The sequence below is a fragment of the Alosa pseudoharengus genome, unplaced genomic scaffold (genome assembly GCF_046254945.1).
Source record: "Alosa pseudoharengus isolate Yale_2024_CS ecotype anadromous, Long Island Sound unplaced genomic scaffold, YU_APseudo_1.1 YU_APseudo_1.1_scf_8, whole genome shotgun sequence".
Classification (NCBI taxonomy): Eukaryota; Metazoa; Chordata; class Actinopteri; order Clupeiformes; family Clupeidae; genus Alosa; species Alosa pseudoharengus.
The window spans coordinates 2,133,985-2,146,484 of record NW_027468870.1 but is presented as its reverse complement, the minus strand read 5'-3'; the positions used below and the strand labels follow the sequence as shown (position 1 = coordinate 2,146,484).

Sequence of the window (12,500 nt, the reverse complement as noted above, 5' to 3'; positions counted from 1 at the left end):
TTGGGGGGGGGGGGGTCAGAGTGAGGAGTGTGTGTGTTGGGGGGGCAGAGTGAGGAGTGTGTGTGTTGGGGGGGGGTCAGAGTGAGGAGTGTGTGTGTGTTGGGGGGGGGGGTCAGAGTGAGGAGTGTGTGTGTTGGGGGGGCAGAGTGAGGAGTGTGTGTGTTGGGGGGGGGGTCAGAGTGAGGAGTGTGTGTGTTGGGGGGGGGGGGGTCAGAGTGAGGAGTGTGTGTGTTGGGGGGGGGTCAGAGTGAGGAGTGTGGGGGGGTAATTTAGGAAAATTGTTCTCATATGTAAGACGCGTGCAGCGGTGAGGGTGAGGTGTGTCCCCACGGTGCTGGCCCTCGTAAAAATCAGCGTCCGTCAACCGAGCTAGAGAGCTGCTCTTCATCACCCAGATCCCCCGCAGTCCAGACGAACCCAGACGACCCCGCGGTCCAGACGAACCCGAGAGGCCGAGAGGCGCCGCTTCTCCAGCGCAGGGCCTGGGGCTCGGGGACGTTGGAAAGAATCATCTGGCCTTTTGTCTTGGCGTGCGTTTCATTTTTGTATGGCATGTCTAACGTGCCTCTGATTGGGTGCCCAGAGTTGAGGCCAGTACACTAGTCAGCTCGGAGAGACGCAAAGGCACGTGGGTCAAGCATCAAACTTTGCAGTATCGCGTGCTGAGAAATAGGCAGCGGTAGGATGCCGTACCACAAGCACTGTCTTTGGTGCAGTTGGATGCTGGGGCCTGGCTACATTCATGGTTGTGGTGCACTGGAGAGCTGTGTGCAGTATGCTGATACCCTATCTTTGCACACACACACACACACACACACACACACACACACACACACACACACACCTACCTGCTGGAGAGCTGTGTGCAGTATGCTGATACCCTATCTTTGCACACACACACACACACACACACACACACACACACACACACACACACCTACCTGCTGGAGAGCTGTGTGCAGTATACTGGTGCCCTATCTTTGCACACACACACACACACACACACACACACACACAGTATGCTGGTGCCCTATCTTTGGAGTTAATGTGTAATCTTTCAGGGCAGAGCTTCATTTGAATTCTCCGTGTTGGAAACAAAAGCACTTTAAGGCAGGTGGCCAGAGAAGTCTCTCAGAAGGTATCCCCACTCTGCCTATCTCAGCCATGAGCCCTTTTCCTAAAGTGTGTGTGCGAGTTACGTAATGTGTGTGTGTCAGTGATGTCAGGGTGATAAAAAATATCCAAAGAGACAACACTTCTGCTCTCACAGGCTGCAGCCAGTAGAAGTCGTGTGATTGATCCTCTACATTTGCACACACACACACACACCCAATGACTCCTCTCTGTCCCCTGCGTGCGTGTGTGTGACCCTGGGAGCACACACACACCACTCTGCAGCCAGCAGAAATCGTGTGATTAATACTCTACACTTGTCCGTGGAGCAAAGAGTTGTATTGTTTGTCATTGGCATGTGTGTGCAGTGTGTGAGCATTGGCATGGCCTAGGGAGTGCTGTGTGTGTGTGCAGTGTGTGTGAGCGTAATATGGCCTAGGGAGTGCTGTGTGTGTGTGCAGTGTGTGAGCGTAACTCTTGCCTGCTGTGTGTGTGTGTGCAGTGTGTGTGTGTGCAGTGTGTGTTTGTGTGCAGTGTGTGTGTGTGTGCAGTGTGTGAGCGTAACTCTTGCCTGCTGTGTGTGTGTGTGTGCAGTGTGTGTGTGTGTGCAGTATGTGTGTGTGTGCAGTGTGTGAGCGTAACTCTCGCCTGCTGTGTGTGTGTGTGCAGTGTGTGTGTGTGTGTGTGTGCAGTGTGTGAGCGTAACTCTTGCCTGCTGTGTGTGCAGTGTGTGTGTGTGTGTGTGCAGTGTGTGAGTGTAACTCTTGTCTGCTGTGTGTGTGTGTGTGTGCAGTGTTTGAGCGTAACTCTTGCCTGCTGTGTGTGTGTGTGTGTGCAGTGTTTGAGCGTAACTCTTGCCTGCTGTGTGTGTGTGTGTGTGTGTGCAGTGTTTGAGCGTAACTCTTGCCTGCTGTGTGTGTGTGTGTGTGTGTGTGCAGTGTTTGAGCGTAACTCTTGCCTGCTGTGTGTGTGTGTGTGTGCAGTGTTTGAGCGTAACTCTTGCCTGCTGTGTGTGTGTGTGTGTGTGTGCAGTGTTTGAGCGTAACTCTTGCCTGCTGTGTGTGTGTGTGTGTGTGTGTGCAGTGTTTGAGCGTAACTCTTGCCTGCTGTGTGTGTGTGTGTGTGCAGTGTTTGAGCGTAACTCTTGCCTGCTGTGTGTGTGTGTGTGTGTGTGTGTGCAGTGTTTGAGCGTAACTCTTGCCTGCTGTGTGTGTGTGTGTGTGTGTGCAGTGTTTGAGCGTAACTCTTGCCTGCTGTGTGTGTGTGTGTGTGTGTGCAGTGTTTGAGCGTAACTCTTGCCTGCTGTGTGTGTGTGTGTGTGTGTTGGTCAGATCACAGCGGGCAGCAAGGCGGAGCTGGGGGATCTGTGTCCAGGGGACACCATCCTGGCCATCAACGGGGAGAGCACAGACGCCCTCACACACATGGAGGCCCAGAACAGGATCAAGGCCTGCACAGGCCAGCTGGTACTGGACATCAGCAGGTACATGTACTCCTCCACCCTACACACACACACATTATATGCACGCACACACACACACACACACATTATATGCACGCACACACACACACACACACACATTATATGCGCGCACACACACACACACACACACAAACACACACACACACACAAATGATATGCGCGCACACACACACACACACACACACACACACACACACACACACACACACACACACACACACACACACACACACACATGCAGGACAGGATCAAGCCTTGTAAAGGCCAGCTGGTCCTGGACATCAATAGGTACTCCTCCGAGCTCACTGATCTCTTTAGACTATCCACACTACACGCACGCACACACACACCCACGCACACACACATGCAGTGTATTAGAGGAAATGATGTATACATTGACATTGTACAGATGCTTTTTACACGGTGTGGTTTCCAACTGAGGAACAAGGCAATCAGCAGACCACATAAACAAGAGGAGAGATAGTGAGAAAAGAGAGAGAGAGAGAGTGGTGAATAAAGAGAGAGAGAGAGAGTGGTGAATAAAGAGAGAGAGAGAGAGTGGTGAATAAAGAGAGAGAGAGTGGTGAATAAAGAGAGAGAGAGAGAGAGTGGTGAATAAAGAGAGAGAGAGTGGTGAATAAAGAGAGAGAGAGAGAGTGGTGAATAAAGAGAGAGAGAGAGAGAGTGGTGAATAAAGAGAGAGAGAGTGGTGAATAAAGAGAGAGAGAGTGGTGGATAAAGAGAGAGAGAGAGTGGTGAATAAAGAGAGAGAGAGAGAGTGGTGAATAAAGAGAGAGAGAGAGAGTGGTGGATAAAGAGAGAGAGAGTGGTGGATAAAGAGAGAGAGAGAGAGAGTGGTGGATAAAGAGAGAGAGTGAGAGTGGTGAATAAAGAGAGAGAGAGGAGAATAAAGTGGATGAAGTGATGGCCTGCATGTCTTGGGCAGATAAAGCTGAGGAGACTGAAAGATGTGCAACACAGAGAGAACACTTCAGATGGTACTGTAGGTAAAGAGTGAGAGGGAGGAAAGGATTTCAAAGTGTTCGGATGAAAGAAGTGTGGTACTGGCTCTAGTCAGGTTTTTAATGTGTCTTTTATTGATCTATAAATCTCTTGTGATCAAAGAATTGGATAGTTTGTACTGTTTCTGTCATCTGTATGCTCTCAAAACAACATTTTCCCACAAGGCTCCTTCTCGTCATGTACTGATGAGACGAGATGCAAAGTTTGTCTAGCCAGACATGATTAGTCAGGATACATGCTGTTTTCACTCTTCATGCTGCTATATTAGTCTTTGTTTAGCAACTCGCGAGATGACACATTCATTTAGTGGAATAATAGTGGCAAGTTGGGAGCCACTGGAATTCAGGATCCAAAGGGAAGTAATCTGTCCAAACAACAGACTGTTCCATTTGGACCTCAGCATTCTGGAATGGGGCCCAAATGGAATGTTTGACTGTCTGAAGGTTTCCAATAGAGAGATTTGAGCTCCCCGGCGAAAAAAATAAAAAAGCTTCATTGTTAGCCAGAATCTGGATGATGATGACAATATGGAATATGAAACACCACAGCGATCCGAGCTGAGAGTTCCAGGATTCTGAGCTGAGAGTTCCAGGGTTTTTGTTTGTTTGTTTGTTTGTTTTCCTCCAGAGAAGTGTTCCGCTGTGTGGAAATGAAAAGCTTAAACACATACTGGTCCTCAAGACAATCGGAATCGAGAGGGGCGCAGTGATCACAGGGAAGCCCACAACCGCACGACCCCACGACCTCACAACCCCACGACCTCACAACCCCCACAACCCCCACGACCCCACGACCTCACAACCCCCACAACCCCCACGACCTCACAACCCCACGACCTCACAACCCCACGACCTCACAACCCCCACAACCCCCACGACCTCACAACCCCCACAACCCCCACGACCTCACAACCCCCACAACCTCACAACCCCACGACCTCACAACCCCCACAACCCCCACGACCTCACAACCCCACGACCTCACAACCCCCACAACCCCCACGACCTCACAACCCCCACGATCTCACGACCCCCACAACCTCAAGACCCCACGACCTCCACGACCTCACAACCCCCACGACCTCACAACCCCCACGATCTCACGACCCCCACAACCTCAAGACCCCACGACCTCACAACCCCCACGACCTCACAACCCTACGACCTCACGACCCCCACGACCTAACACCCCCACAACCTCACAACCCCCATGACCTCACGACCCTCACAACCTCAAGACCCCACGACCTCCACGACCTCACAACCCCACAACCTCACGACCCCCCACGACCTCCATGACCTCCACGACCCCCACGACCTCACGACCCCCACGACCTCACGACCCCCCACGACCCCCACAACCTCACGACCCCCCACGACCTCCACGACCCCCACGACCTCACAAAGTCGCGTCCCTCCTCAGGCTCTCTCCACTGCCCCAGGAGCCTGGCCATGTTTGGTCAGCGTTTTCAAAGAGTGCTCTGCTGTGCTGCCCGAGCTCAGCTGGGCCCGGCTGCTTCCAGCACTGAGGCTGCCCATATATCAGCTGTGGACATTAAGTGGTAGATTCACTCCGGAGCCATAAATCCACTGGAGAGCACAGCAGGCCAAGGCAGAGTGAGAAACTGGACAGAGCTCTGGGAGTCCTTCCACTTCCTCTACAAGCCCCAACACAAGGCAGAGTGTCTAGCTGACACTGAGCTCTGGGAGTCCTTCCACTTCCTCTACAAGCCCCAACACAAGGCAGAGTAAGAAACTGGACAGAGCTCTGGGAGTCCTTCCACTTCCTCTACAAGCCCCAACACAAGGCAGAGTGTCTAGCTGGCACTGAGCTCTGGGAGTCCTTCCACTTCCTCTACAAGCCCCAACACAAGGCAGAGTAAGAAACTGGACAGAGCTCTGGGAGTCCTTCCACTTCCTCTACAAGCCCCAACACAAGGCAGAGTGTCTAGCTGGCACTGAGCTCTGGGAGTCCTTCCACTTCCTCTACAAGCCCCAACACAAGGCAGAGTGTCTAGCTGGCACTGAGCTCCTCTAGAAAAACCCTTTTCCCTTTTTTCTTCTCCATTTTCTCTTTCTCTTTAAGGAGGATGTAAATATGTAAATATGCAATTTGTGCTCTAGTTAGCTCCCTGTTGTGTGACTCACGTTTGATGAGCAATTTATGAAAATCCTTCCCCACCGCAAGCGGCGCTCTGAAGATGAGGTCATAACTTGTTTTCAAGTTGAAGCCATTATCATATCTTCCCTTTAGACTTCAGCCTGATAACAGGATGATGTCAGCGCTCAGGATGAGGCCATTCCTGATGCAAAACAAGCCTTTAACTGCTCCTCGCTTGTTTCATCTTGTACAGTGAAGCGATGAATAACCCGTCTCTGACCGCTGCTCAGGGGTAAAGGTGGCTGCAGCGTTGAGAGATAAGCCCGTATTGACTCACGTCGAGAGTCTGCACGGTTCAGCTGGAGAGGCATGCTGGTCAGATGATCTTACAGTTTTTTACAATTGTTTACACACGTTTTCAAAACTCTGTGTCTATTTTTCAAAACTCTACACACAAAACCCACAATTGCTTACACAAAATGCAAAATGCCTCAAATCTGCAGCAAAATGACACACAACATTCAAAATGTCAAAAACACACGTTTAAAGCAAACATTCGCCTCACATTACAAACACTTTTGTCATAATATGACATTTTGGATACATCATGTACACACTGTTGCTCAAAACCTAAAGCTCTTCTGTCTTAAGCTTTCTATATGTATTTCCATACAAGAGTGAAAGTTACGGTATCAACAAAGAGAAGTTGAAATACACAGTAAAAATGCAAGCATTATAGAAACCAAAAATAGTGATTTTTCCCAAATAATTTGCTGTTGTGAATACAGTATTTTACAGCAAACAAGAAAAAAAGCAAAGAAGAATACAGTGACCACCAGATGTACATGGAGTTTTGAAAACACTGATTTGTTTTTTTTCTAAAGACAAGTGTGTGTGTGTGTGTGTGGGGGGGGGGGGTCGTGTACAGTATGTATTCATAGGCCTATAGACCCTTTCAACTGCAGAAACAAACAATTCTACAGTAAGCATTCCTAAAGCATTTCTGGAGGCACAGAAAAATGTATGGAGCTAATGGTACTGTAACATGGGGACAAACAAAAATAGAGTAAAAAGACAAATTTTACATAAAGTCAACTTTTTGTAGAACATTACTGTAAGCTAAAGTCCGATTACTGTAATTTTCAAAGTATCTGCATTGGTTCTGAATATTTCAACCGGAAATCCTCTAGGAGCAGATTGAAAGGGTCCATACCTATATAGAGACTACATCTATTCATAGACCTATACTAAGGCAATGATTGGATGGTGTTCAGTAAAGTAAAGAGTGTTTACACATGTGAAGAGAAAGAGTGAAGCACTGGTGATTTAGTGTGGCATTTTGATGGGTTGTGTTTGAAGAACGAAATCAAGTTACTTCCTGTTAGATTTTTGTGTGTTAGGTAGAAAATTGTGTGTGGTGTTTTGCAAAATGTGTTTTAGTCAATTGAAAACTGAGTCAAACACTGAGAATTAGTGTATGGTTTTGCAGATTTGGTGTCGGGTTATGATGTTTGGAGGACATGTTTAGAAAATTGTGTGACAAGCAAAGATTTAGTGTGTAAGCAGTTGAAAAAAACTGTATTATGGAGCAGTCAGCACATTGCTGCTGATGAATGTTGGTGAGCCTGTTGTTTACACAAACAGTAGAGCTTTGGTCTGTAGAGAGCTAGAGTGTCACTAACATCTCTGAGCTTTGGTCTGTAGAGAGCTAGAGTGTCAGTAACATCTCTGAGCTTTGGTCTGTAGAGAGCTAGAGTGTCAGTAACATCTCTGAGCTTTTGGTCTGTAGAGAGCTAGAGTGTCAGTAACATCTCTGAGCTTTTGGTCTGTAGAGAGCTAGAGTGTCAGTAACATCTCTGAGCTTTTGGTCTGTAGAGAGCTAGAGTGTCAGTAACATCTCTGAGCTTTGGTCTGTAGAGAGCTAGAGTGTCAGTAACATCTCTGAGCTTTTGATCTGTAGAGTTCTGAAGTGTCAGTAACATCTCTGAGCTTTTGGTCTGTAGAGTTCTGAAGTGTCAGTAACATCTCTGAGCTTTTGGTCTGTAGAGTTCTGAAGTGTCAGTAACATCTCTGAGCTTTGGTCTGTAGAGAGCTAGAGTGTCAGTAACATTTCTGAGCTTTTGATCTGTAGAGTTCTGAAGTGTCAGTAACATCTCTGAGCTTTGGTCTGTAGAGAGCTAGAGTGTCAGTAACATCTCTGAGCTTTGGTCTGTAGAGTTCTGAAGTGTCAGTAACATCTCTGAGCTTTTGGTCTGTAGAGTTCTGAAGTGTCAGTAACATCTCTGAGCTTTTGGTCTGTAGAGAGCTAGAGTGTCAGTAACATCTCTGAGCTTTTGGTCTGTAGAGAGCTAGAGTGTTGGTGACAGATTATGTGATGGAGATATGGGAGGAAGAGGTCTGAGAGAGGGATAGAGAGAGAGGGAGAGAGGGAAAGAGAGAGAGGAAGAGAAAGAGGAAGGGGGGCAGAGAGGGAGAGAAAGAAAGAGAGACAGAGGGACAGAGAGAGAAGGAGAAAGGGGGTGGAGAGAAAAGAAAGAGAAATAGAGGGAGAGGGGGAGAGAAATAGAGAGAGAATAAAAAAAGAGAGAGGGAGAGAGAGAGGAAGAGAGAGAGGGAGAGAGAGAGGGAGAGAGAGAGAGAGAGAGAGAGAGAGAGAGGGAGAGAGAGAGGAAGAGAGAGAGGGAGAGAGAGAGGAAGAGAGAGAGGGAGAGAGAGAGAGAGAGGGAGAGAGAGAGGGAGAGGGAGAGGGCAAGACAGACTCAAGAGGCCACTGGGGCACATATTTTAACATGATTATTTCAACTTCTTCAAATCGTATCTTTAAATCACCTTGACAGAACTAAACCAAGTTCATGAATATGCAAGAACAATGTTTTTCCCTTTCTGCCATATCTATGTTGTGTCTGTATGTCTCTTTATCTGGTTTCCATGGAAGGAAATGTGTGGCAATACTGAAGAAACAGAAACCAGTTTGTCTCAAAATCTGTCCAGAATGCCAGACGTCTATTTTTAGGACGTCTATTTAATGAACTGTACCGTTTGGTGACAAAGACATGAAGTGGGCAAAGTCAGTATTGTTATGTGCAGTATGCTACAAACAACTGAAGATTAAAGCTGTCAAGCCAGAGAGGGCTGTAATTTTGCGTTTCTGTCTTTGGATAAATATATGAGCACACACATCTGCTCTGCTCCCAAAATTACAATGGTTTTGTAGAACTCGGGCCTCAGGCAACTGCTGCGCACAGGAATGTGCCCGCAGTGCTTCTGAATGCATTAGCCGCTTCAGAGGCATCGCCTTTCAAACGCCTCCTGCCCACAGCTGACCCACAGGTCTGTTCCAACGCTGACACTGGATACTTCTGCTCCGGATTATTCTCTTCTATTGGTCGCAGGTCCTTAAGATCTGACTTCACCCTCCACCCTGTCACATCACTTCACCCTCCACCCTGTCACATCACGTAACTACAGCTAAATGCATCGTGGGTGATGGTGAGATGAACTCCCTTACTGAATATGTTTAAGGGCTTTAGGAGTTGAATTCATTCTTTCATTCATTCAATCATCCACTTACATGTATTCTTTTTGTGTAGGTTGAGGTGGTAGAGAGGCTGTCTGTCCGCTGTTAGTTGAGGGGTACCTGGCTTCTGTTGGTGGTAGGTTGAGGGGGTACCTGGCTTCTGTTGGTGGTAGGTTGAGGGGTACCTGGCTTCTGTTGGTGGTAGGTTGAGGGGTACCTGGTTTCTGCGGTAGGTTGAGGGGTACCTGTTTTTTGCGGTAGGTTGAGGGGTACCTGGTTTCAGTTGGCTGTAGGTTGAGAGGTTCCGATTTGGTGTCTGCCTGCGACTGACTCATATGAATCAGCTCTGCGTCTGGGCTAGTGTGACATCATTTCCAGGTGACGGTGCCATTTTGGGTTGAACTGCATATTTGGCGTGTTATTTACGAAGCCCAGGGGAGGATGAGCCGAGTGTGGAAGGACCTCTGCGTCAGGCTCCAGGAATGCGCTGATATGATTAACATATTTGTCACACAGCAGTTGGTTGAAACAGAGTGAGAGAGAAAGAAAGAGAGAGAAAATTAAAGAGAAACGAGAGACAGAAAAACAACAGCAGAGAGACAGAGAGAGAAAGAGAGAGAGAGAGAGAGCAGTGGTTTCTAACAGCAGAGAGAGAGAGAGAGAGCAGTGGTTTCTAACAGCAGAGAGAGAGAGAGAGAGAGAGAGAGCAGTGGTTTCTAACAGCAGAGAGAGAGAGAGAGAGAGAGAGCAGTGGTTTCTAACAGCAGAGAGAGAGAGAGAGAGAGAGAGAGAGCAGTGGTTTCTAACAGCAGAGAGAGAGAAAGAGAGAGAGAGAGCAGTGGTTTCTAACAGCAGAGAGAGAGAAAGAGAGAGAGAGAGCAGTGGTTTCTAACAGCAGAGAGAGAGAAAGAGAGAGAGAGAGCAGTGGTTTCTAACAGCAGAGAGAGAGAAAGAGAGAGAGAGAGAAAGAGAGAGAGAGAGAGAGAGCAGTGGTTTCTAACAGCAGAGAGACAGAGAGAGAGAAAGAGAGAGAGAGAGCAGTGGTTTCTAACAGCAGAGAGAGAGAGAGAGAGCAGTGGTTTCTAACAGCAGAGAGAGAGAGAGAGAGACGTGGTCTTATGGTCTTATGTTATTGTATGTTATGTTGTATGTAACAATAGCTTTGGCAACACTGTTCCCATACAGTCATGCTAATAAAGCAACACTGTTCCCATGCAGTCATGCTAATAAAGCAACACTGTTCCCATGCAGTCATGCTAATAAAGCAACTTTGAATTTGAATTTGAATTTGGTCTCTAACAGACAGAGAGAGAGAGAGACATGATGTCACCACTCTGCTCCTGGCCTGGTCTGGTCTGGTCTGGTCTAGTGTGGTCTGGCCTGGTCTGGTCTTGGTCTGGTCTGGTCTGGTCTGGTCTGCTCCATTTCCAAGAGACCTCACATTCTGCTGGGAGTGTGCCGTAACCTCCCTGCCCCCCCCCCCCCCCCCAGCCTAATCAAAAGGCCAGTCTGCGGGGGGCGCCCAGTTACCACCGCCCTCTCCTCAGCTTGATGGAGGTGTGGGGGAAAAGATGACAGGCCGCCCCAGTCAACTCCTGGAGCCCCTTTTAGACATGAAACAGCTGCTCACTGTGCTGCACTCCCCTCTGGCTCTCCAGCACCACTAACACACACACACACACACACACACACACACACACACTCCTCCAGACAGCTCAATCTGGGCCTGCTCAGCTAGGACTACTGTAGAGCCACGCTACATGAACGATAAAACAAACAAACAAACAAATGAATTCACTGTCCAAACTCAGGTGTACTAGGTGTAGGGTTCAACATCAGACACTACCAACATAGTGACAGACACAAAAATACACAATTACATGCTCTACAAAAGAGACACACAAGTGATGGGAGTGGTCATGTGCTGTAGAGATGTGCAGTATAGTGCTGTAGTGAGCATGTGCAGTATAGTGCTGTAGTGAGCATGTGCAGTATAGTGCTGTAGTGAGCATGTGCAGTAGCCAAGGGGCCATCTGTGGCCCAGGCTGGTGGTTTCAAAGGGCAGGAAGGCAAATGAGGGCAATCCGTTTCTGTGGGTCTCATCGGCGGCGCAGTCGGAAAGAACCCCACTGGGCTGGCTGGTCCTCAAGGAGAGATGAGTCATGAAGAAGCGGAGAGAGGAGAGGATGTGGGGGGAGAGGGGGAGAGAGGAGGAGAGAGGGAGAGAGAGAGGGAGGAGGTGGAAAGGAGAGAATGGAGGTAGAAGGGAGACAGAAGTGGGACAGAGTGTCCCAGCAGACAACCCCTGACTCTGAATTACTCACGAGGGAACAGATGAATAAGTGAACAGATGAGTGGATGAACAGATGAATGAAAGGAGATGGGAAAGTTGGACCAGGGCCAACTCTGACTGAGAGGCAGAAGGCTCTCCACATGGAGCCCACGGGCCATGACAGACACATCAAAGGGCGTCGCAGCACCAGGAGGGAGGCTGTATCCATGGAGACGCGTAGACAGACCACCCGACCTCTGACCCCCGCTCTCCGCCGGTCACCAAACCTCTCTCTGGGAACTCTCTCCCAGATCCGCCGTCTCAGTCGGGAGAAGTCGCTCGCTCAGCACATCCACAGCCGCGTGAGACGGCACCAACACAGCACTCATAGGCAGACACCCCCGGAGCACATCCAGATCCACATGGACGGAGAATAGGCTTCTGATAGCCAAAGCAAACATCCCCTCTGCCGCAATCAGTCTCTTTTAATGGAGACGTCAGTGTTGAAATCAGTCAGAGGACAATGAGAGGAGGAGGAGGGTGATTCAGGGGAAGCCATGATAACTTTTCTCCATCGCACTGGAGAAGAATGGCCAAGGTCAATCGAGAGCGTGGCAGGAAGAGAACAGAGATGTCAGTGTGCTAAATGACTGGAAGTCCCCCCAGCCAAATATGATCCTTTCAGCTGTTTGTCAGCATATTAGCATTTGTCTTAAGGTCAGCGCACATCCTTCCAGTAAACCAGAGCAAATGAAACTGTGTGAGGTTGCAGAAGTTGAGTGAGGAAGAAAGTGTTGCAGGATAGTTTTAGGCAAACTATTGGTGAATCATTTCGGCTGTGATTATTGTTGTGTTATTGTGCGGTTGCAAAGTATTGTAGAATGTTTTGTAGAGTATTGTTAGGGAAACTATGGTGAGAACTGTGCTGTAGCTGACTTTAAATCTCAAGCCTCCAGCATTTATCACCCTAAAATGAAAGGCTGCACTCCAGT

The 12,500-nt window shown here is 48.5% G+C and overlaps 1 protein-coding gene across 1 annotated transcript in view; it reads left to right on the top strand.

Annotated features, from left to right (window-relative positions):
- pdlim4 (PDZ and LIM domain 4) overlaps positions 1-12,500 on the top strand; it is a 60,076-nt gene that overhangs the window by 9,523 nt on the left and 38,053 nt on the right. The window contains exon 2 of the mRNA XM_076273779.1: positions 2,445-2,596. Within this exon, the coding sequence (XP_076129894.1) occupies positions 2,445-2,596 (152 nt within the window). The remainder of the gene's footprint in view (positions 1-2,444; positions 2,597-12,500) is intronic.